Source organism: Heterocephalus glaber, unplaced genomic scaffold (genome assembly GCF_053883595.1).
Source record: "Heterocephalus glaber isolate CG9 unplaced genomic scaffold, H.glaber_assembly_v1.0 deba00001781, whole genome shotgun sequence".
NCBI classification, from domain to species: domain Eukaryota; kingdom Metazoa; phylum Chordata; class Mammalia; order Rodentia; family Bathyergidae; genus Heterocephalus; species Heterocephalus glaber.
In genome coordinates, this window is record NW_028258467.1 from 5,416,779 (window position 1) to 5,442,488 (window position 25,710).

At 40.8% G+C, this 25,710-nt stretch overlaps 2 protein-coding genes and 3 pseudogenes across 5 annotated transcripts in view; 2 read left to right on the forward strand and 3 right to left on the reverse strand.

Annotated features, from left to right (window-relative positions):
* The window catches only part of Dnaja3 (DnaJ heat shock protein family (Hsp40) member A3), a 44,178-nt gene that overhangs the window by 2,570 nt on the left and 15,898 nt on the right, over positions 1-25,710 (forward strand). For all 3 annotated transcript variants that reach the window (XM_004864788.3, XM_087202685.1, XM_004864789.3), the window contains exons 2-7: positions 1,227-1,360; positions 10,613-10,696; positions 16,785-16,988; positions 18,378-18,530; positions 25,077-25,224; positions 25,573-25,637. In XM_004864788.3, the coding sequence (XP_004864845.1) occupies positions 1,227-1,360; positions 10,613-10,696; positions 16,785-16,988; positions 18,378-18,530; positions 25,077-25,224; positions 25,573-25,637 (788 nt within the window). The remainder of the gene's footprint in view (positions 1-1,226; positions 1,361-10,612; positions 10,697-16,784; positions 16,989-18,377; positions 18,531-25,076; positions 25,225-25,572; positions 25,638-25,710) is intronic.
* LOC106007774 (small ribosomal subunit protein eS27-like pseudogene) lies at positions 1,356-2,354 on the reverse strand (annotated as a pseudogene).
* Positions 6,009-8,100, reverse strand: LOC147820969 (unconventional prefoldin RPB5 interactor 1 pseudogene; annotated as a pseudogene).
* On the forward strand, positions 13,894-14,055 carry LOC147820970 (U2 spliceosomal RNA; annotated as a pseudogene).
* The window catches only part of Nmral1 (NmrA like redox sensor 1), a 34,670-nt gene continuing 28,487 nt past the window's right edge, over positions 19,528-25,710 (reverse strand). For both annotated transcript variants that reach the window (XR_015447878.1, XM_004864787.4), the window contains one exon: positions 19,528-25,602. Coding sequence is in view for 1 of the 2 variants with exons in the window: in XM_004864787.4 (XP_004864844.1) it covers positions 25,537-25,602 (66 nt within the window). In the remaining variant the exon portion in view is untranslated. The remainder of the gene's footprint in view (positions 25,603-25,710) is intronic.

A 25,710-nucleotide genomic window follows, 5' to 3' on the forward strand; every position in this document is an offset into this window, starting at 1 on the left:
AAGGCCAGCCTGAACTATGTAGCAAGACCCTGTCTCAAAACAAAGAAAAGAAAGGAAAAACACTGTGTTTTGGGGGCTAATCTCAAATTCCTGGGTTTAAGTGATTCTCTTTCCTCAGCCTCCTGAATATCTTGGACTAAGTTTGCCACTGGCCAGTCTCATTCCCTGAAATCCTTAGGTTGGGTTGTCAGTGGTTGACAGCATATAGCAGTTAAAACTCTCAACAGGACATTGGGCAGTGTCTGGAGGCATTGGTTTTGGCCTTCAATTTGGTGGGAGTGTATGTGCTGGTTTACTACTGGCATCTAGGAAATAGCCTCTAGATTTTCTGATTATATCGGATGGAGCCTGAAATTTTGTGTTTACAGCAAGCTGATTATGCTGCTGGGCCAATGACCACATTCTGAGAACCAGCCCAGAAGTAGATCCCCAAAGTTGCATGATAGTGAAGGGTTGGGGAGTTGTTAAGTGTTGAGTGAGACGGGAACTTACAGAAATATATAATAGTGATAAGTGCTCAGGAAATGTAAAAGAGGAAGCTAAATCCTTTTTTGCTCTTTTTTTTTTTTTGTACCAGGGATTGAACTCAGGCCCTTCCGCTTGCAAAGCAGGTGGTGGAACCACTGAGCTAAATCCCCAGCCCAGCTAAATCCTTTTTTAATTATCTCCCAAGTGCAGCCACCTCCAGGATATTTATAGGGATGATACTAGCTATGTTATCTGGTATGGCATTATATAAATAAAAAATGATGGTTTTATTCTTTTTTTTTTTTTTTTTTTTTTGGTACTGGGGATCAAACTTGGGACCTTGCACTTACAAGGCAGGCAGCAGAACCACTGAGCTAAATCCCCAGCCCTGAAAATAATGGTTTTCACCACTTTTTTCTGATACTAGGGATTGAACCCAGGGCATGGTGAGCTGTGTCCCTAGCAGTCTTTTATTTTATTTTGAGGCAGGGTCTTTCTAAGTTGCCCAGGCTGATCTAGAATTTTTGATTCTCCTGCCTCAGGCTCCTAAGTAGCTGAGATTATAGATATGTGCCACCAGACCCAGCTGACTATAGCCACTTTTGAAGTGTATTGCATTTGGTCTCCAAATGGACTTGGAGGGGAGCATATCCTTATACCTATGCCCTGTTTGTTCCATCACTGATATATCTGGATGATCATTTACTCTCTTGTTGAACACATTCCTAGAGTGATTTTCTTTCTTTTTCCAATTTCAGGTGCAAAAGTCTATCCTTTTGTTTGTACTACCTCCTTCCACACAAGCACCACTTTGGCCAAAGAAGATTATTACCAGATATTAGGAGTGCCCCGAAATGCCAGCCAGAAAGAAATCAAGAAAGCCTATTACCAGGTCTGTATAGAAGTCAGATTTAACAATAAGACTAGAAGTACAGCTGTTGATCTTGTCCAGTGCTGATTGGTACAATGTACAGCCCATACTTGTGCGTCATTTGCAGCTGATAGTATGGAGTGGTTTGAGGAAGGTATGCATTGATAGTTAATGCTTCACAAAAAAGAAAAAAAGATCAAATTAAAAACAAATTTTATTTATTGTGTTTTTTCTTTTTTTTTTTTGGTACCGGGGATTGAACTCGGGTCCTTGCGCTTTTGAGGCAGGTAGCAGAACCACTGAGCTAAAGCCCCGGCCCAGTATTTATTGTGTTTTTGAGACAAGGTCTCGCTTTGTAGTGCAGGCTGGCCTTGAACTCATTGTGTAGCCCAGGCTGGCCATGAACTCGTGGTGATCCTCCTGCCTCAGCCCCTCAAGTACTGGGATTATAGAAGTGCACCACCACACCTGGCAGCAATGTAGGATTGACAGCTTTTTGTTTTTTGCAAAGCTGAAAATTGAACTCAGCACCATGTATATGCTCTATCCCTGAGATACATGTTTAGCCTTTATTTATTTAGGTGCTGGGATTGGACCCAAGGCCTTAAGCTGAGCTACATCCTGGCCCCCCAACAGCTGTTTGTTTTTTTTTTAATCCAAAACGTATTTGTTGTGATGGCTTCCCATTCATCTTGATTCAGAGTACTGTTAGTGCTGCTTCTTCCTGAAAGAACATCCTTCTGTAAGCTTTGGTTTTCCTCCTGTAGGCTGGCAGAGGAGAGGAGCAGCCAACACACAAAACTATTATCTGTGCATGGCTAAAGACTGTGGTGATTTTATAGGATCCTGGGCACTTAATGTCCGTGAAGTAAAAATTGGGGCTCTGTACCAGGCACTTCTTGTGCTTCCTCTTCTGCTCCTTTAGAGATGGATGAAGGAGATCTTTTGTGAGAAGCACGTTCTCCAGGAAGGTTGTCACCACGAGAAAGCCAACAGCTTTTTTTAAGTGCACAGTTCACTAGTTTCTAGTACATTCAAAGTTGTACAGCCATCACCACACCAATTTTCAATGCTTCATAAAATTTCCATTGCTTCATAAACCCCATGCCAGGCAGATGTGGGGGCACACCACAGTCTCAGCACTCTGGGAGGCTGAGGCAGGAGGACTGCAAGTTTGAGCCCAGTCTAGGCATGGTGACTTAGCAAGGCCCTGTATCAAAAAATAAAAAAGGGATGGAGATGTAGCTTAGTGTGAAGGCCCTAGGTTCACTCCCCAGTGCCACCAAAAAAGCAAAACAACAATGAAAAAATAGGTCTGTTTGCATTCATTCCCCATTGTCCTCATTCTCCTCAAAGTCCTCATTGTCCTCTCCCCTCAATTCGTAGCAACCTTTGATCTACTCTGTGTACCTATGAATTTGCCTATACTGAGTATTTCATTTTCATATAAATGGAATTATGTAATGTATAATCTGTTCTGTCTGCCTTCTTTCACTCAGCCTGATGTTTTCAAGGTTCATTCATGTTGTAGCATGTATTAGTACTTTATTCATTTTTTGTGACATACTTCACTGTGTGGATGGGCCATATTATTTTTATTCATTTATCATTTGAAGGACAGATTTTTTGTTGTTGTTTTTTGGGGTTTTTTTGGTTTTTGAGATAGGGTCTCACTATGTAATTCAGCCTGGGCTTGAATTCACTGTGTATCCTAGGCTGGCCTCAAACTTGCAGCAATCCTCCTGCTTCAGCCTTCTGAGTGCTGGGATTACAATTGTGCACCACCACGCTTGGCATTTAGATTTTTTTTTTTTAGCTGTTAAGAATAGTGCTGCTGTAAACATTCATGTGTGAGTGTTTGTATTTGCATATTTTCATTTCTCTTGTACGTATGCCTAGGAGTGTAGTTGCAGGGTCATATGGTAACTGGATATTTAGCCTTTTCAATAATGCCAGCCTTTTCAGAGTGGCTACACCAATTTACATTCTCAGCAGCAATGGATGGAGGGCTATAATTTCTCCACATCCTGGCTAACACTTATTTTAAGATTTTAACAAGTCTTTTTAATTGTAACCGTCTTAGTAGGTGTGAAATGGTATCACATTGTGGTTTTAACTTACTTTTCTCTGGTAACTAGTGATGTGAGCATTTCAGGTGTTTGTTGGCCATTAATATGTCTTTGGGAGAAATGTGTATTCAGACTGTCTGCCCTTTTTTTTCAAGTTTCATAAAATTTTTACTTGCAAAAATGTTTTTACAAAATAATCTTCCAATCAAAGAGACTTTCCAATGGGTACAAGTAGCTTTCTGCCTTAAAGATTACCGTATTACATCCAAAGGGGAGAGGTGTTTTTCTTTGGGGGGTTACCAGGAATCGAACTCAGGACCTTGCGCTTATGAGGCAAGGGGAGAGGTTTTTTAAATAGCTACTTAACTGCAAAACCTATAAGGGAAGTGGATTTTTTAAAAATAAATTTTATTTTACCCCATTCTCTCCCCTCCCTTTATGCCCTTTCTCTTCCCTATGTACAAAAGCTTTGTTTCAGTTTTTTCCTTCTATTTTCACTTTCTTTTCTTGTCCCTTTCTCCCTCCCTCCTGGTCCTCCCTTGTTCCCCTTTCCATTTGAACATTTTCTTCCCATTTCCTCATTTTTTTTTTTTTTGGTACTGGAGATCAAACTCAGGACCTTGCATTTGTGAGACAGGCACAGTGCCACTGAGCTAAATCCCCTTTTCCTAATATTTATTATACATTTTAGTCCTTATTTCCACTTTTGGTTTCTCATACCATAGAAATAATGCAATATTTAAATATTTGTGTCTGATTTATTTCACTTAAAAGTATGGTCTCAAGAGTGGGGGATTTAGCTCAGTGGTTCCGGCGCCTGCCTCACAAGTGCAAGGTCCTGAGTTTGATCCCCAGTACCAAAAAAACAAAACAACAACAAAAAAGTATGGTCTCAGGGTCCATCCATTTAGCTATAAATATCTGAAGTTCATCCTTCTTTATGGCAGAGTAGTACTCCATTGTATTTTTAAAAACCACATCTTTTTTGGGGGGGAGGGTACCAGGGATCGAACTCGGGACCTTATGCTTGCAAGGCAGGCGCCAGAACCACTGAGCTAAATCCCCGGCCCTAAAAACCACATCTTTATTCACTTGTCAATTGATGGCATTTGGGCTGTGGGAAATGGATTGTTTGTTTGTTTGTTTGTTTTTGGTACTGGGGATTGAACTCAGGACCTTGCACTTTTGAGGCAAGCACCAGAACCACTGAGCTTAAGTCCCTGGCCCTGGGAAATGGATTTTTTTAAAGTGCATTTAAAATGTGAAAGCCAGTAATATAATTGTTGAATCCATTGAAATTTTAAAAGTTTCTCGACAATGGTCCATAAGGTATGTACAACATCACAGCTGGTACAAAACTGCTTATATTTAGTTTGAAATACAGAAACAATGCATATGAACAGTAGTCTTAGAAAAATAATTTGAAATCCTACCACTGCATCACAAGGCCAACTTACCCAGTATTGAGAGAATTAACAAACAAGTTGAATCTTAAAGTATTCAAGCTCTTCCTGTAAGCGGTCACAGGTGATCTGTGAAAATGGTTCGCCACTCTCTTGACCCAGAAAACTCCACAAAATCATGCAAATCAAGAGGCTCAAATCTTCATGTTCACCTTAAGAACACCCATGAAACTGCCCAGGCCATCAAGGGTATGCGTATCCAAAAGGCCACCAAGTATCTGAAGGATGTCACATTAAAGAAGCATGCCATTCCAGCGTTACAGTGTTGGAGTTGGTAGGTGTGCCCAGGCCAAACAGTGGGGCTGGACACAGTGTCGGTGGCCCAGAAAGAGTGCTAAGTTTTTGCTGCACATGCTTAAAAATGCAGAGAGTAGTGCTGAGCTTAAGGGTGTAGATGTAGATTCTCTGGTCATTGAACATATCCAGGTGAACAAAGCATCCAAGATGCACCACCGTACTTATAGAGCTCATGGCCGGATTAACCCTTACATGAGCTCCCCCTGCCACCTTGAGGTGATCCTTACTGAAAAGGAACAAATTGTTCCTAAACCAGAGGAGGAAGTTGCACAGAAGAAAAAGATATCCTGAAGAAACTGAAGAAGCAAAAACTTACAGCACGGGAATAAATTAGGCATAAAATAAATGCAAATAAAAGTAAAAATAAATAAATATTCAAACATTTACTTTGAAGTTTTTAGTACCACTCACTGATAAGGATAAAAAAGTTGCTGCCAAACTAAGTTGGGATGCCTTATTTCACACCATATGTAACGTGGTTTTTTTTTGTGTTTTTTTTTGGTATCGGGGATCGAACTCGGGACCTTGAGCTTACGAGGCAGGCACTGGAACAACTCAGCTAAATCCCCGGCCCCACATGTAACATATTTTGCAATGTATATTCAAAAAATGCCCAACTAGGTTTTAAGATGTAAACTCCCATTTCCTAGCTTTTCTGTTGCAGTCTGGCAGTTTTGAACTTTGAAACCCTTTTTACAGTTTTCTCAGATGCTTCTGACAATTTCTTTTCTTTCTGAATGGTGGGTAGAACAGGATGAGCAATGACTAGGTGTGGTGTTAAAGGGGTTGATAAAAATTCTTTTTTTTTTTTTTTTTTTTTTTTTTTTTTGGTACCGGGCATTCAACTCGGGACCTTGTGCTTGAGAGGCAGGCAGTGGAACCACTGAGCTAAATCCCCAGCCCCAAAAATTCTTTTTCTATTACATTTCCAGAGAAAACCTCAGGTGTTCCCAATGAGGGCAAAGGTTTCCTTTGATGATTTTTTTGTGGTTCCTCTCCCAAAATACTTTCACTAGTGTCACTGCCAGTGGCTTCTTCACAGCTAATACTGCTCAAAACTCCCTGCCTTTCATCAAATTCAGCAGCACTGCTTTCACTGGTATAACTATAAACACTGTTCTCTGTGGTTGAAAACTTGAGAATTAATTTAGGAGGGTCATTCTCCATTCACAACATCAACAAAAACACTGTAAATTTCAGCAGGAGTTCTGATTGTACGCAACTCATAGACAAAATGACCACTGCCAGAGCTGTTCCTTCATTTACATTTGGCTTCGTCTTTCTTTTTTTGGTACTGGGGATCAAACATGGGTCCTTGCGCTTGCGCAGCAGGTGGCAAAAGCACTGAACTAAATCCCCGGCCCCGTCTTTCTCTTCACTGAATTTTAAAGTAGTATTTTTCCCAGTATTTATTCAAAACTTCTTAGGTTCAACAGTTTGAGAAAAGTATATTGTTGGTACAGAATTATCTCCAACCCCTTAAGCATCATGGTCATTTTTGGTGGTCACTACCACCACCACCATTGCTGCTGCTACCGCCAGTGCCACCACCATCTTCTTCTCCCCCCACCTTCTTTCTCCTTCTTCATCTTCATTACAGTGATAAGAATCTGAACCATTCACTGAACAGTTCAATTTACTATTCGCTTGACCACTGAATAGTTCTGAATTTACAACACCCTTAGGACAACTGTTGGAGTAAAGGAGTCTCTTACTTGATGCATCTCATTCATGTTTGTGTTTTGATCTCTTCAGAAAAGGTTGTATCTTCTCCATTTGTAATCACAGTATCAGGTTTACTGTCAAGTTCACCCAGTAATTCTTCTTGTCTCTAGTTCTTCAAGTTGAGCCCACAGTTCCTTATCAGTAAGAAAATCCTTGGATTTTACATCAGTGACAAAATCTTCAAAAGTATCTAAAGTTTTTGGTTTATGAGGTTTATGAGCAATTTATTGTTTTCCTCTAAATTCAAAGTCACTTTTAATTTCTTCTTATGTCACCAATATCACCTGCAGCATCACTCGGTTTTTGGAAATCTTTTTTTTTTTTTTGGTACTGGAGATCGAACTCGGGTCCTTGCACTTGCGCAGCAGGCAGTGCAAAACCACTGAGCTAAATCCCCAGCCCCTTGTTTTTGGAAATCTTCTGTGAATTCAACTCTGGGATTCAAAATTTTTCATCACTTTTTTTTGGTACCAGGGATTGAACTCTGGACCTTGCGTTTTCGAAGCAGGTGGCAGAACCACTGAGCTAAATCCTGGCCCCTATTGCTTTTCTTAGATCTTCTTGCGTTCCTCTCTGAGTCTCGCCACCTCCAGGATGTGCAGCGGTGCCTTGGCAGAAACTGAGGAATGGTGTTTGGGGCCGCGAGGTGGGGGGTGGGGGGGGAGCTGGAGGCCAAGGAGTCCTAAACAAGTGTTTATGGGAGTGGTGTGGTGGGGGCTCACTGCCGGCACCAAGGAGGCAGGCCTGCCTTAGAGGCCACTGCAGGGTCACTGTTCCCCTTCTGCCATTTTGATTGGGTTTATAATTAGGTTGTAATGGAAGTAGGGCATCAGCACAGTAGTAGAAATCCTGGCTTGGGTTTGTTTTGTTTTTGTTTTTGTTTTTTTCTAGTGTGGAAGATTGAAAGTTGGCTGTGAGTCTTGATTCTTAGGGTCCTGATAGCTAATTTCAATTACTTGTGAGAGTATTTTGTAGAAGAGGAATTAAAGGGCCAGGGATTTAGCTCAGTGGTTCCACCGCCTGCCTCACAAGCATCCCTAGTTTGATTCCCGGTACCAAAAAAAGAGAAAAAGAGAGAGAAGAGGAATTAAAGTTACCTTTGTAACACCAGGAGTGGGGCACTTAAGCTCACTGCTTTCTAACAATGAGGATTGTTGGTCAGGATGCCCACCACCTTGGGAGGTAATAAGTTATCATCACTGGACATAATCCTTTGATGGATCGCAAGCATGGATAATGTACTGATCTTCCTTTATTGCTCTCTCCCTTTTTTTGTGGTGCAGGGGATCAAACCCAAGGCCTCGTACAGACAGACTTTCTTCTTTTTTTTTTTTTAAGTGAACTTTTACATTTATTAAAGGTAGGAAAAGAAAAATGCTCTGCTGAGTGAAGGCCAATTAAAGGCAGGAAAAGAAGTATACTCTGCAGGATGACAGCAGACCACTGTGAAAGAGCGATAACAGCAGTTGAGAGCTTAATGGTGGCCATCTTTTGTATCCTCCACTCCTCAGGGAGACAAATCTAGGCCATCATATCAAAAACTTGCTTGAGTTTTCATGAGAGGAATTAAAGGTAGCATTCTTTGATTGGTCCCAGGTGAAGGGCTTTGTGAACTATTTTTCTGCACATTTCCTGGTCTCTGTTTTGACAGGTCACACCCATTGTTCAGCCACCTTGCTATGCTCTAATCTCCTACCTCATTTCTCCTTGAAACAAACCCCTATAATTCCTATAAGGGATGCTGAGGGTGTGGCAGTTTTATCTTCATATAGCTACTTCTAGCGGAAAGAGGCCTAGGCCCTACCTACTGAGGAATATGTTCTCTCTGACTACCTTGTGATACTGTGGCTCACCAGCTGAGTTGAAAAGAAAAACCTGTGAGAAGGTAATGAGAAAAAGTTAGTGGATGCCAGACTCACTTTTATTTTATTTTATTTTATTTTATTTTTTGGTACTGGGGATCTAACTCTGGTCCTTGCGCTTGCGCAACAGGCAGTGAAACCACTGAGCTAAATCCCTGGCCCCAGACTCACTTTTAAATACAATAACTCCCTGACTTATAAATGAGTTCTCTTCTGGGAGAATGTTCAAAAGTTGGATTTGTTCCTAAGTCCAACAAAGTGAGTCTTATATACCTTTGACACAAATATACAATGTAAAGCATTAAAAAAAAAAAACCAAACACAAAAAAATACTGTAAATAAACTTTTTACTTTTATAGTAACCTTAAAGTGGTGGTACAGGGTTAGGGTGAGCTACTTCTGCAATTTGTTCATATCTACAAATGTTGGTAACGTGAGGTCCATTGGTATCTGTGAAAGTTTGCAACTAAAATGTTAGGGACTTACTGTAGTAATTGTATGTAGTAGACTGGTATTTGTCTAAAATCAGGTTTTTTCTTTACATCATAGTTATTTTATCTGTGTTTCTAACAAGAGATTTTTCGGGTTGGTTCTATTCATGTAACCTTTTTTTAGTACTTTTTTTTTGGTACCAGGGATTGAACTGGGTCTTTGCGCTTGTGCAGCAGGCGGTGAAATCACTGAACTAAATCTCCAGCCCTCTTAGTACATTTTTAAAGTAATTTCTTTAGTTTTTTTTTTTCCCCCTTCTTCATTTCCCTTTTTCCTTTGGTACTGGGGATCGAACTCAGGACCTTGTGATTGCGAGGCAGGTACAGCACCACTAAGCTAAATCTCCGGCCCTCCTTTTTCCTTTTTTTGCTGAGCTACACCCCTGGCCCCTGTATGTATGTAGGTATGTATAGACAGGGTCTTGCTCTGCAGTTCAGGCTGGCCTTGAACTCATTATATACCCCAGGGTGGCCTCAGATTTGCTGCTATCATCCTGCCTCAGTCTCCTGAGTCCTGGGATTATAGCTGTTTACCACTGTGCCCATCCCCAGCCTCACCCCCCCCCCTTGAACTCAGCACCTTGCGCTTGCCAGGCAGGCGTGGCACCCCTGAGCCACATCCCCAGCCCTCTATCCTCATTTTAAAATTTTAATTCCTTTGAATTCTTTGTGTTATGAGCCATGTCATGATTTTGTCTGCTTGGCACATATCCATTATTTATGTGTGATGTGAGTGTTTATTCTTTACATATAAGCCACAGATACAGTTGCCCATAGGGAATCTCTGAGGTTGCCTGTAGTACTTTACTTCATTTTTCAGACTAGGGACAAGTTTCATTTTCACACAGAACCCAGTGTTATATTTCAGAATGGCCATGCCTATAATAACTTAGGGTATACTAAACATTTTTTGGCTTATCATTAAAATTTATAAATTCCTCTTAGAACTTCTTAAATGCCCTATGCACATTTGTAATCCCAGCTACTTGAGAGGCTGAGGTAAGAGGATTACAAGTTTGAGGCCAGCCTGCACAGTTTAGTGAGATCTTGTCTTAAAGTAAAAAAATAAAAGGGACTGGAGATGTAGCTTTGTGATGGAGTACTTGCCTAGCATTCCTGAGGCCCTAGGTTCAATCTCCAGTACTGCAAATAAAATAAAGAAGGCATAATTGTGACTTGTATTTGGGTTCTGTTTTTTTTTTTTAATAGGTTATTTATTTATTTATTTATTTATTTGGTACCGGGGATTGAACCGGGACCTTGCTCTTGTGAGGCAGGCGCCAGAACCACTGAGCTAAATCCCCAGCCCTGGGTTCTGTTTTAATAGTCATCATCTGTCCATTGTAATTTACTATTTTTTCCTTAGCTTGCCAAGAAATACCACCCTGACACGAATAAGGATGATCCCAAAGCTAAGGAGAAATTCTCCCAGCTGGCAGAAGCCTATGAGGTAATGTGATTGTTGTGCATGTGGTCACTGTCATTGAACTCTGGGTATGAATCAATGTTTACTTTGCTGCATAAAATGTCCTGACTTGTGACATGGTCCAGTGGGAAAGCAGTGTTCTTTCACCATAGCACCTTGTAAAAATAAATACAAGAAGGGTGGGAATTTAGCTCAGTGGCACTGTGCCTGCCTGGCAAGCACAAGGTCCTGAGTTCAGTCCCTGGTCCTGCAAATAAATAAATACATAAATACATAAATACAAGAGCATGCAGAGCTCTCCTGCTAACTTGGAATCTCAGTAAGGAAATGACTAGAATCCAATAGCCTATACTAATAAAGTTCCCATAATTTGTATTTGTAGCTGAATTTAGGAACTCCCCGTTGGATTAGTTAATTCAGCCCTTTTTCAGTGATTCTTCTGCTTAGAATGTTGCTATCTTGGGGATAGTGACTGTTTTGAAAGTAAAAGACCATCATTTCCCTGGAAGACATTAAAATGTGATCAGAAGACAAAGGATACACTTATGGAACAACACCCATTGACCATCCAGAATTGTTGGAAAGTTGACTTTGTCCCAGACTTTGACCATTCTGAAGGAGTTCTGAATATGTAGTAGTTTATAAATCCCTTGGAATAGATGGTTATATATAGAAACAGCCTCAACTCATAAGTACTTACTGAATAAATGTCTTTCTCCCTGTCAGCTACATCTAATATATATTAGAGTTTTCTAGATAAATAGAATACATACAAGATATCTTACTTGATTGGCTCATGTGATTGGGGACTGAGTAGTCTATAGTAGTTGCCTGCAGGAGGTAGAGCCAGGGAAACTGGCATCTGCTCAGTCCAAGAAGCCGGAAGCCTCAGAATGAGAGGCCAGTAGAGCAGCTCAGTCCATGGCTGAAGGCGTGAAAACTTCCTATAGAGTGGCTGATACACATTTATGTTCAAAGGCTGAGGAACGTGAGTCTGATGTCCACAGGTGACAGTAACAGAAAACGCACCTATTCAGGAAGGTTAAGTTCCAGGGACAGCTAGCTTCCCCCTTCTACTTTTTCATTCCATTCAGGCCACAGCCTATCATGTGGTGCCACCCATATTCAGGGAGGGCCTTCCCAACTCAGTTCACATACCTTCATACCAGTGTTCTCTGGAAACACCCTCACAGATACACTCACAGTGTGCTTCACCAATTTTCTAGGCATTCCTTAATCCAGTCAAGTTAACAACCAAAATCAACTATCACATAAGGAAAGTTGTGTTTGATAGCATAATTTCTAAATAATAGTAAAGTAACTTAAATTAGGTGATAACAAAACTAAAGAGTTTTAGAACCTGCTTCTGTTGAAAATAAGATTCAGCTATAAAGAACTGAAAAAAATCAGACCCCTCAAATTCAAAAAGTTTTTGAAAAATTTTTTTTGAAGTTTTGAAAAATTTTTTGAACCCCCTAGTTCAAAAATGGGCATCTGAAATGAACAGACATTTCTCAGACAAAGAAGTAAAAGCAGCAAATAAACATATGAAAAAGTGTTCAACATCACCGGTCATTTGAGAGATGCAGATGAAAACAACACTGAGATTCTACCTCACCCCATAAAGAGTGGCTGCTATCAAGAAATCAACCAATAACAAGTGCTGGTGGGGTTGTGGGGAGAAAGGAACCCTTCTCCATTGTTGATGGGAGTCCAGACTGGTGCAACCACTTGGGAAATCAGTGTGGAGATACCTCAAAGAACTGGGGCTAGAGGTCCCATTTGACCCAGCTATTCCCCTGCTGGATATTTTCCCAAAAGAATTAAAAGAATCATACCACAGAGATATATGTGTACCCATATTTATAGCGGCTCAGTTTGTAATAGCTAAAGCTTGGATATAGCCCAAGTGCCCATCAACTGGAAACTGGATAAAGAACACGTGGTTTTTTTATAAAATGGAGTACTAAGCCATAAAGAATGAGAAACTAGTGTCATTTATAGCTAAATGGATGCATATTGAGGCCATACTCTTAAGTGAAATAAATAAGACACGTGTAAATACCAAATAGTTTCTCTAGTGTGAGAAACTGAGAGTAAATAAGGATTAAAAGGATTAATAACTAATAATTGATACTTTGAAATAGGAAAAGGTCCAAAGGGGTAGGGGTGGTGGGAGGAGATGGGGAAAGGAAAGAATGGAAAGGAAAAATTATGAGAAAAGAAAAAAAAAATGGAAACAAAGTATGTAAATAGGGAAGGGTGGAGGGGTGAAGGGTGCACAGGTAATGGGGAAAAAATAAGAACCAAGATACATCATGTACAGGTACAAGCACCCAATGATAAATGTAAACGTATTGTATACCTAAAATGTACCAATAAAAGAATTTAAGCAAAAAAAAAAGGAAAATAAGATGCAGTTTATAGTGAGGGATGTTTCTAAAAATGTTGTATGTTGATAGTTGTTTGATCCAGTGTTTCTGTAGGGAACAAGTACTGGAGAGGATTTTTTTTGTTTTTTTTTGTTTTTGGTATTGGGGACTGGACTCGGGTCCTTGTGCTTGCACAGCAGGCGGTGAAACCACTGAGCTAAATCCCCGGCCTGTACTGGAGAGTTTTGCTCCACCATCTTGCTGATTTCCACCTCCTGGGAAATGCTATTAAAGATAGATGAACTGGGCATGGTAGCACATACCTGTATTCCCAGCTGTTTGGGAGGCTGGAGCAGGAGGATCCCAAGTTCTAGATAAGCCTGGGCAACTTAGGCCCTGTCTCAAAGTAAAAAGATTGGGCTCTAGAGTGCTTGCCTAGCATGCATGAGGCCCTGGATATTCAGTCTGTAGTACTGCACTCAATCAGTACATAAGACAGCGAGCCCAGAAAAGCAATTCCTAAAATTTCTCAGGAATGCTGGAACCAAGAAACAAAAGCTACCAGGATTGGATTCCTTCTTTTTCTCTGCCTTTATTCTTTGTACCTTTGCTGTGGTCCTTAACAAATACTTTAGGCTCTGAGCTGTTTGCCTAAGTCTCTTAGTCTTTTTTTTTTTTTTTTTAATTTTCATCCATTAATTTTATTGGTACATTTTATTTTATTTTATTTTTTCTTTTTTTTGGTACCGGTTATCGAACTCCTCGGGACCTTGTGCTTGCGAGGCAGGCAGCGGAACCACTGAGCTAAATCCCCGGCCCTATTGGTACATTTTAGATATACAATATGCTATTGCTTCTTGGCCTTTTGGCTAAGATCAAGTGTAGATATTCAGTATGCTGACATTCATTATTGGGAATTTGTACCTTTACGTAATATATCTGGGTTCTTATTTTTCTTAATCCCTTTCTATTCTAAGTGGAAGTACTTTTTTCCTAGGAGGAGGAACACTCTTTTCTGTTTGATCTCTAGGACAGTGCATTTTAAATTTTTTAATCCAAAGGTAAACATATACAGAGATACAATATAGTGCTCAGTAGTAAAGCCTAGCAATCCTAAAGCCTTGGGCTTGATCCTCAACCCCACAAAAAAAGATAGAGATACAAAGTGAATACTGCATTTTTTTCCCCTGTCATTCACTAGTTGCACTTCCTAGTTTAATTCTTGGGTTGATGCTTGTAAATTACTTATGGCAAGTGGTTTTATTGCTAGTATTTAGAACCCTTAGGAAATGACTACTCTCAGAGATGTCTTGTAGGTGTAGCTGGCTTTTGGGTTTTGATCTGTTGAAAGATCCACTTCAATTTATTGGGGATGAGGGCCGGGGATTTAGCTCAGCAGTACTGTGTCTGCCTTGCAAGCACAAGGTCCTGAGTTTGATCCCTGGTACCAAAAAAAAAAAAAAAAAAAAAGAAAGAAAAGAAAAGAAACAGGTGATTTATTGGGGATGAGAAGTTACTGCCTGACACTGGCCTATAGTATTGTTTATGACCCTTAAGCAATCTCGGTCTGGGCACACCAGGAAGAATGGGTTGGAGGGCTGGGGATTTAGCTCAGTGGTGCCATGCCAAGGCCCTGAGTTCAATCCCTGGTACTGAAAAGAAAAAGAAAAAAACCCAACAGATTGGAACAACTGTGTCACCTTGGCTAAAGTAGTACAATCAGCAACAATAGCATCAAATACAGCCTAGAAAATGACAAACTGGTAACTATTAATTTGCCACCTTTGACTATATGAACTAGATTTGTGGTTATATAGCAATCTAAAAGCAGAAAATTGTATACAGTAAATATGCCCTTAGTATGACGATTTTTACCCCCAGGGGAGAAAATTTAAAAGAGGTGAGGGGAGAAAAAGAGAAATAGAAAAAGGAAGGAAGAGATTAGGGGAAAAAAAAGGAAGAGATTAGAAGCAAAGCTGGAGAATAAAGGAAGATTATGCAAACTTTGGGAAACTAATGAAGGAGGCAGGAGGGAAAGAAAAGGAAGAAATAGAAACAACAACAGGGCCGGGGATTTAGCTCAGTGGTTTCGCTGCCTGCTGGGCAAGTGCAAGGACCCAAGTTCTTTCCCTGCTACCAAAAAAACCAAAAACAACAACAGAACCACAACAAAAAACTAGAAACAATGTTCACACTTACATAAAAACAAGAACAAAGAAAAAAGAAAATGAGAAAAAAGTCTACTATAAGGCATGTCTCTGCTATTACTGGTATACAAAGTAAGCAGACAGAGTCCAGATCCATGTTGATTAATCCTAACAAGTCAGCCAGAGATTTATGGCAGGGGTAGTAGATAATCTCAGCAATCCTGCACCTTTAGTTCGGAAGCTCAGGCTGGTTTTTGGCTGTGAGGCAGGAATCCTATTTGTTTACCTTGCAACACCCCATGTGCCTCCTGTCCTCTTGAACTTGGCTCCTTGACATCCTGCTTCTACCTCACCCTGATAGAGCCAGCCCACAGCTGCTCTGAGGTCCCAGCTCAGTTGGGCTCTCTTCAAGATGGTCACCAGCCAATTGCCCTCTCCGGGGGGATGTCTGAACCTAAGCAACTCACCAGCTACTACAGTCTGCTGTGTCCACTGCTCCATTCCACTGATGCATTTCTCCATGGAGACCTCTGGGGTCACTAGTAGTTACCATGTGTCTGCAGGTTCTAGTTACCCTTCTCACATAGTGTATCAGGGCTCAGAGAGAAAGTGCTGCTTGCCACCTCCTTCTTCTTTGTTGAGGTCTCTCTCTCTTCACTCTCCCTGTGGGCTTCAATTCTCGATTCAGATCCTTGCTAGGTCCCAGGGACTCACTGCCCTTCTTTTTCACACATTGCTATATTACAGCATCTGGATACCAAATCTCGGAGAAGCTGTTTACCTGCTGTTCACCACCTAGTTGCACTTCTTGAGGTAGTCAGTCTCTATTAACAGCTCTGTGTCAAAATCTGAATTAAAAAAAAAAAAAAATATATATATATATATATATAGGACTCAGTATAATCTTTTAAAAAAAATTTTTGGTACTGGGGATCGAACTCGGGTCTTTGCATTTTTGAGGCAGGCAGCGGAACCACTGAGCTAAATCCTGGCCCTAGGACTCAGTATAATCTTCAACATGTATACTTGATACACTCTCCCTTCCCCTTGTTAACTGCTGTTCCTCCTGTTGTTACTGCTGTTGCTCTTTTGTTGTGGCTTCCAGACCTGTCCATGAAGAGTAAAGGGTAGAAAGTCCAAGTTTTCTACCAAGCAGTGTCTCCTATGAAGAGATGAAATGTGAATCTGAAAAGTCCAGGGTGCCTTTGAGGTCATATGAGGGTTAACAAGCATTTCTTCAGTTTAGAAACCCCTGGGGACTTTTATAAGATATTTTCAAGTACTTCAATCTCCATACTTAAGATTCCAGGGCTGGAGATTTAGCTCAGTGGTGTTGGTGCCTGACTCACAGGCACAAGGTCCTGAGTTCAATCCCTGGTACCAAAAAAAAAAGGAAAGTTCAGGGAAGTCATCTTTTTCCTCTCCTAGGTGCTGAAGACATAGTCCTAGCCACCCCAGAGACCCTCACAGAATATTTTTGCACAGGATCCTCTTAGTAAATATTGTGACTGCCTTACTTGATGTGTGTTTGTCTGTGTTCCTGAACCTCAGATGACGTAGAAATGCCTGATGGCTCTGCCTTTGTTATCATAGGTATTGAGTGATGAAGTGAAGAAGAAGCAGTATGATACCTACGGCTCTTCTGGCTTTGATCGTGGGGCCAGCAGCTCTGGGCAGAGGTACTGGAGGGAAGGCCCTTCTGTTGACCCAGAGGAGCTGTTCAGGAAGATATTTGGGGAGTTCTCATCATCATCATCTTTTGGAGATTTCCAGAGTGTATTTGATCAGCCTCAGGAAGTAAGTTGCTTATTTTGAAGGATCATTCCAATTTTAGCCTGTTAAGTGTGATGCAAACAGATTTTTATCAGTTTCTATTTCTCAGGCAAAGTAGCCATTTGGTAAAAGATGATTACAGCAATTGAAAAATCCTATAGGTATTACTGAATATAACCATTTCGATTATATTCTTTGAAAGTTGCTTAATGAGGCAGCACTTATGGTCCTCAGAATCTAATTTATGTGTGAATGACTTGGCTAAGGAAGCTCAATTCTGCAGAAGGATGCTGTTGAATCTCTTTCATATTTATGTTCTTAATAAGACATTGTTAGAGTTGAAGAGGGAGGAGAAATGTTTCGTGATTTAAATTATGACTATGCACAATTCAAGTTTTATTAAGTGTTGTTACTCAGCTTTCCATATTGTAACAAAATACCTGAAATAAGAAAAAGAACAGGTGTTTTTGGCTTATGATTTCAGAGGTTTCAGTCTCTAGTCATTTGGCCTCATCATTTATGGGCTTATGATGGGGAAGCATATCATTGTAGAGTGCTCATGGTAGAGCAAAGTTTTTTACTTCATGATAGCTACAGAGGAAAAAACTGAATTTCTTTTTTTTTTTTTCTGTACCAGGGATCGAACTCGGGACCTTGCGCTTGCAAGGCAGGCAGCAGAACCACTGAGCTAAATCCCTGGCCCTACAAAGGAAAAAAGAGAGGAACCGACCCGGGGATTTAGCTCAGCGGTTTCGCCACCTGCCTCCCAAGCACAAGGCCCCAAGTTTGATCCCTGCTACCAAAAAAAAAAGAAAAATGATGACCCACAGTATCCTTTGAGGTCATGTCCTCGGTGACCCACAACTTCCCTCTAGGCTCTATCTCTTAAAGATTCCACCACCTTTAGTACCATCAAGTTGGTGACCAGACCTTTTAAGACTTGGGCCTTTGAGAGATATTACAGACCAAAATGTAACAAGTACTACATAAAAGCATTATCTGTGAACAGTTTTAGCTTGTTGAAAAGTATATTTTCACTTAAGACATATGTTGTAGCCAGGCGTGGTTGCACATGCCTGTAATCACAGCACTTGGGAGGCTGAAGCAAGAGAATTGCTGCGAGTGTGAGACCAGCCTGGGCTACATAGTGAGTTCAAGGCCAGCCTGAACTACTTAGTGAGACTCTGCTTCACACAAAAAAAGGACATACATTGTCCATTAACAATCTTGAGGAGTAGAGCAGGAACAGATACATGAGTCCCAGCCACTCTCACCTGGCAGAGTACAAGTACTGGTAAGTACAGTAGTTAAATAGTATCTACAACGATAGAAGCATCCTCCTATCCTTGTGAAGCAGAGCATCACTACTGGTTGTAAAGTGGAGAATAACAAGCTATACCTTGGTTTCTTTAGTACATCATGGAGTTGACATTCAATCAAGCTGCCAAGGGTGTCAACAAGGAATTCACCGTGAACATCATGGATACCTGTGATCGCTGCGATGGCAAGGGGAATGAGCCTGGCACCAAGGTGCAGCATTGCTACTACTGCGGTGGCTCCGGCATGGTAAGGTCGCTGTGGAGCCCCATCCTCCCTGCCATCTCCACTATTCCTTTCTTCTGTGCTCTGTGGGTGTTTATTCAGGCATCTCTAGGGCCTTGAGAGTTCATAGTTAGGTGAACTATTTTTGTTTTTGTTTTTTTGTGCCGAGGATCAAACTCTGGACCTTGCGCTTGTGGTGAGGCAGGCACCGGAACCACTGAGCTAAATCCCTGGCCCAGGTGGACTGTTTAGTCTTGAGCTTTCTGTATTTTTCCAGTAGTACTCTGTCTTGGAAGAAAATGCACTTTGGGATATTTAGGTAATTTGAAAATCAGGAGAAAGACTTAGGTATTGCTTGATGATTTTTTTCTCTTTTTGGTAATTTTCTTTATATAATGCATACTTATAGAATAGTATAAAGACCCATCTTCCTCATTCTTTTTACCCAAATTCACTCATTTAAAATATTTTTTCCTATTTGCTGTGCCATTTTTGTTTTGTTCCTTCTCTTTCTTTGTGGGCCTCTTGATTTCTAAATACTTCAGTATTTAGAATTTTGGTGTATTTTTTTTCAGTATGTATTTTCTAAGAACATAAATATTCTTTTATGTAACCACAGTACAATTCTCAAACTCAGGAAATTTTACATTGATACAATATCATCATCTGTGTTGTCAAGTTGTTTTTTTTTTTGGGTATGGGGGATTGAACTCAGGACCTTGCCCTTGTGAGGCAGGCAGCAGCAGCACTGAGCTAAATTCCTGGCCAATGTGTTTTCAAGTTTTTTCAGTTGTCATTTTTTTTGTTGTTGTTTGTTTGTTTGTTTGATTTTTGTAAGATAGGGTCTCTCTGTTCCAGGCTGACTGGGAACTCACCATTTAGTGCTGGTTCACCTTGAATACAGTGATCTGAGTGCTGGGATTACAGTTGTGCACCACTACTCCCTCTGAACTATCTTTATATTTTGTTTTTCCTGGTCCAGAACTCAATCTAGAGTCATGTGTAGAGTTTGGCTGTCATATCTTTCTTTTTTGTGTGCACATACGTGTATATGTAAGTGTATGTATTATTGGATTAAACTCAGAGACTTTACACTAAGCTACATTCTCAGCCCTTTTTTATGTTTTCTTTTGAGATAGGGTTTCACTAAGTTGCCCAGACTGGACTGTAACTTGTGATCCACCTGCCTTAGCCTCCCAGTGTACTGGAGTTATAGAAGTGTGCTGCCATGCCCAGCTAGTCTCTTTTAATCTGGAACCATTTCTCAGTCTTTTTTCTTTTCTTTTTCTTTTTCTTTTTTTTCCCATTTGATCAGATTTGTTGTTTAGCAACTGATGCGTATTTTAAATGCTTAATAATAATTGTATTCATTATATTTGTGATTGTTTAACTTTCTCATGGAGAAAAAGAAACCCAGGCATAAAAATACCTGCTGGGCCTTCCACATAGTTTTGGTTTTTACAGATACTTGGAGGCCGCGTCTACAAGGTGGGCAAAGAGGCACCACCAAGTGACCAGTCATGAGTTGTGACCTTTGACCCACTGCTCAATCCATCTCAAGATCTGGTTTATGTTTTTTTTTTTGGTACCGGAGATCGAACTCGGGTCATTGCGCTTGCGCAGCAGGTGGTGAAACCACTGAGCTAAATCCCCGGCCCCTAGATCTGGTTTATGTTGTCCTCTAGCTCTTCAGGCGTATTGCTGGGCAGCTGGTGCACAATATCTTCCTTGTATGATACCATAGCCTCTTCATAAAGAACTTGAAAAATCTCACACTCGATATTGTCTCCTAGTTTCTTCTCATTATAACCCCTTGTTTCAAGTCTTTTGTACAGTATACTGTTTTTTGTTTTGTTTTGTTTTGTTTTTTGGTACCGGGGATCGAACTTGGGACCTTGCGCTTGGGAGGCAGGCACCAGAACCACTGAGCTAAATCCCCGGCCCTGTACAATATACTGTTATCTGTTCTCAACACAAAAACTGCATGAAACCATCATTCAGGAAAGAAATCACAACCATGGTAGTCAACAATAACTCCACCTTCTGCCATTTGGTTCTCTAACTCATCAACTACTTTTTCTTCATCTAAAATGGGACACTCATACTCTTCATCGTAGCTATTATATAATGCCCCTTCTCAAGCTACATCACCCACATTAATGTACGTTAGTCTTGATCTGGATGCAAGTTCTTTGCCTAGTGTGGTTTTTCCAACTCCTGGTGTACCGGTGATAAGGGTGTTCGGAAGCACCATAGTTCCCAACGCCACGGCCCGGGTGCGTCAGCTCGCTCTCAGTCTTTTTTCTTTTATGACCTTGACACTTTTGAAGATTGCAGGGCATTTAATAGAATCTTCCTTGATTTGTGATCATAAGATTCAGATTATTATACCTAAAATGTACCAGTAAAAGAATTTCAGTAAAAAAAAAAAAAGATTCAGATTATTTTGGCAAAAACATCACACAGAGAAAAACAAAAAAAATACAAAACATTACCACAGAGGAGATGTGTTCTTTTCAGTGGAACATATGAGGAGCCACAAGATGTCAGTTTGTCCCATTATTGACACCATTACAATGATCATTTTTATTTGTTAAACTAGTTTTCAGGCTTCTTTACTATAAAGTTATATTTTTTCCTTGAAATTAATAAATTGTGAGATATCTTGAGACTGTATAAATATCCTATTCCTCAGACTTTTATCCGCTAGTTTTTGCATCTGTTGATCCTTCTCACTTAAATCACTTATTTCCATGATGATTGCAAAATGGTGATTTTCTGATTCCAGTATCCTGTCTGTGTTATTGGGATTCTATTTATTTTTATTTTTAAATTATTTTATTTTACTTATTTATTTGGGGGTTTTTTGAGACATGGTCTCACTATGTATTTCAGGTTGGCCTTAAAATCATTATGTAATGCAGACTAGCCTTGAACTCACGGAAATCCTCCTGCCTCACCCTCTTGAATGCTGGGATTACAGGTGTGCGCCATAATGGCTGGCATTTGGCATTCTACTTAAAGGAAGACTTGTCTTTTCCGTTTATTAGTTTATATCAGTATGAATGTAGGGATTCTTATTTTATTCGCTGTGTTACAATCTGCATAGTTTAATGTTCAAATTGTCTCTCAGGAAGTCTTTTGGGGCCCAGATTGGCCTGTGGAAATTTTTTGTAGTTGATTTCTGTGTGCAATCGATTGATTGTTTTTTTTTTTTTTTTGGTACTTGGGATCGAACTTGGGACCTTGCTCTTTCAATGCAGGCAGTGGAACCACTGAGCTGAATCCCTGGCCCTTGATTGATTATTTTTTTCATTTTAAGCAATACTTTTATTTATTTTTTGAAAAATTAATTTTATTGGTACATTTTAGGTATACAATATAATGACATTCATCATTGGAAATTTGGACCTTCATATAGTCTTTCTTGGTTCCTACTTTTTCCCCATTCCCCTGTCCCCCCCTTCAACTCCTCCATCGCTCCCTATTTACAAAGACTTTGTTTCCATTTTTTCATTTTCTCATATTAATTTCATCCCCTTCTTTCCTTTCTCCTACCCCTCCAACTTCCCCCTCCCCTTTGCCCCCTTTCTTCTATTTCACATTATCTGTTACACCTTTTAGTCCTTATTTACACTTTCAGTTTCTCACACTAGAGAAACTATTCAGTATTTACACATGTGTGTCCTATTTATTTCACTTAAGAGTATCATCTCAATGTGGATCCATTTAGCTATGTCTCTAATTTCTCATTTTTTATGGCTGAATAGTACTCCATTTTATTAAAAAAATAAACAAAGCACACATTTTCTTTATCCAGTCTCCAGTTGATGGGCAACTGGGCTGCTTCCAAGTTTTAGCTATTACAAAACTGTGCTGCTATGAACATGGCACACATATATCACTGTGGTATGATTCTTTTAATTCTTTGGGGAAGATACCCAGCAGGGCAATAGCGGGGTCAAATGGGACTTCCAGTCCTAGTTCTTTGAGATATCTCCATACTGATTTCCACAGTGGTTGCACCAGTCTACACTCCCACCAGCAGTGGAGCAGGGTTCCTCTTTCCCCACAGCCCCACCAACATTTGTTAGTGGTTGATTTCATGATAGCAGCCATTCTTTCTGATTGATTTTTTGAGACAGGGTCTTGTTATGTAGTCCAGGCTGCCCTCAAATTTGTGGCAATCCTTTTGCCTCACCCTCCCAAGTGCTGGGAGTATAGGTGTGCACACAACACCCAGCCTGTGTCCTTTTAAAATGGTCCAGTCATGCTTTCAGCAATCCCTTACTTTCCATCTCAACAAGGTGTTCTAGGCTAAACTTTTTTATACTTGATCTGCTCTAGTCCTGGAATTACCCATTACCACAGTGTCCTGGTTCCTGCTAGTATCTAATGGAACATGAAACCAAGATCTGAGTTCTGGTGTGCTCATTGCTTCTGATGCATCACGCCTAGTAATCCCTTCAGCAGACTGAGCCAGGAAAAAAAATGTGTGTGCACGTATATAGATATGCATGCACATATCTACATCTCTTTACAAATGTGTATTCACATACATACATACATACATACATACGTATGTATATATCTATCACAAACCTTGAGTTCAACCTAATGGTTGCACATTTATAATTTTCTTCTAACAAGGAAAATCTGGCTCTGATTATCCTTGATGTATTTACTCATTTCCTCAATCTGATAACACACTAAAAGAGCTTCAGAATTGTTAATTCATACCATGTAACAAATATTCCAGCTTACAGGAGTTCATTACTTCGCATTCTCAGTGATAGGGATGCAGCTTAGTGGTAGAGTGTGTGCTTAGCATATGCAAAGTCCTCAGTTCAATTCTCAGCACTGAGGGTTAGGGAGGGACACACAGAAAGACAGAATAAAATAAAATTTCAGAATGACATGCATAATATAAATTCTCTACAAATTTTTTAATTTATGGAGAGACAGTTGTAGAAAGAATACTCCAAGCTGGGCATGGTGGTGCATGCCTATAATCCCAGCACCCTGGGAGGCTGGGAAGGAGGATCACAAATTTGAGCTCAGCCTGAGCAATTTGGTGAATAAGTGAGATCCTAACAAAATAAAAGGTTAAAAAGAATGCTGGGGGCGGTTCCGCCGCCTGCCTTGCAAGCACAAGGTCCTGATTTCAATCCCTGGTACCAAAAAAAGAAAAAGAAAAAAAAAGAACGCTGCGGGTGTAGCTCAATGTAAAGACCCTGGGTTCAGGCCTCAGTACAGCACACACACGCAAAGAAAGAAAAAAAGGATTGTGCTGGAATGGAGCTCAGTGGTAGCAAATGTGTGAGCCCCTAGGTTCAATCCCCAGCACCAAAACAAACAAAAAGGGTTAGTTGCCATGTAGTCAGGGTGAAGAAGAAATGAATAACACTTTATCTATTTCTATATTCTTTGATCTTCCACATCAAGCATGCATCTGCAAAGTTAAATAAAAAGATAACCAGTTTTAGGGCTGGGGATTTAGCTCAGTGGCTTCACCTCCTGCTGCGCAAGCACAAGGACCCAAGTTGGATTCCCGGTACCAAAAAAAAAAAAAAATGGATAAGCAGTTTTATATATCAAGAGAGGGTTGATGGAGGTGGTCCATATCATGAGGATCCACCAGCTTTGGGAGAGGCTGGGATGTCTCCTGAATGATGGGGTAAGGGGAGGTTTGATGGGGGAAATAAGAGAGAAGTTGTTTGTGGAGGAGCATGATTGAGAGGGTGTGTGTGTTTACACTGTCAGCTTGAATTCAAAACCTGTGTATTTGGCCCCATGGTGAGTTTCTTGTTTTTCACATCTGTTTTCAGCAGAGCAGTTCCCGCTGAAGACTCCCCCAAACCATTTTCAACAACAGTGACATGTGTTACCCTTAATTAGTCAGGAGGAGCAGAATTAGGACCTTTGGGTGTTAGGAACCAGGACACGGACTTCGGCCTTGGAGTCACAGGTTCAGTGACCAGCATGACAGCTCTGGCTGGGAAGAAGAGGGATTGCATCCACCTGTCACTTTCTTCACTTGCCTACGTTTTCCCAGCTGTCACTTTTGTAACTAGTGAGCGAATCATCTCTTTGGTTTTTTTTGTGGTACCAGGAATTGAACTCAGGACCTTGCACTTTTGAGGCAGGTGTGGTGCCACTGAGCTGAATCCCCGGCCCTTTTTTTTTTGCAGTACTGGGAATTGAACGGAGCTAAATCCCTGCCCCATAGGGAATCATCTTTTTTTTTTTTTTTTTGGTACCGGGGATCAAACTCGGATCCTTGCATTTGTGAGGCAGGCGCTGGAACCACTGAGCTAAATCCCCAGCCCCGGGAATCATCTTTTTAAAGATACTACTCAGCTCTTGAGGTTTTCAGGTAGTGTCTCATGTTTTTTCTCCTGTCAGTAGTGCAGTGATCTGGAGGTGAGAAGTAGATGTGTTCTAATAGTGTGAGCCCCAGCTCCTGTTGGCTTTTAGGCACATGTATACCAGACACAAGCCTTTAATGAAACATTTTCTTCATGTGTAAGTTTACCTACATATTTACATTTTTCTTCTCTTTTTCATCAGGAAACCATTAATACAGGTCCTTTTGTGATGCGTTCCACGTGTCGAAGATGTGGTGGCCGTGGCTCTACTATCACAAATCCATGTGTGATCTGCAGAGGAACAGGACAAGCCAAGCAGAAGAAGCGAGTGATGATCCCTGTGCCTGCAGGTGGGCTCCCAGGTTCCCAGTGACTGGAGAGGACTGAGGCCACCATTTCCTATGAGGTGTGGCTATTGGCAGAAGCTGAGGTTGAGTCTCTAGAGGCCTGGGCTGGAGAAGGAAATAGAATCTATCTTTGCTCCAGTCATCCTTAAAATGCATTGTTATTGCTCCTGCATGGTGAGAGAGCAGTCCCTGTCCCCTGTTTTCATCTCCTTTGTCCCCTCTCTTCAGGCACTGAGGCCAGCATTAACAGGAATGAGTAAGGAAGCCTGTGGCTGGTTAGTGGGTCTTGGGTAGAAAGTGCTGTGGGAGGTCCCACTATAACTGTTTTCTTTGGAACTTTGGTTCTTCTAGGCGTCGAGGATGGCCAGACTGTGAGGATGCCTGTGGGGAAACGAGAAATTTTCATCACATTCAGGGTATGTACCTGTCCTCCACAGCTTCTGTCAAGCCCTTGCTCTCCTGGAGTGGGTGCTTTTGAGGCTGCTGGTT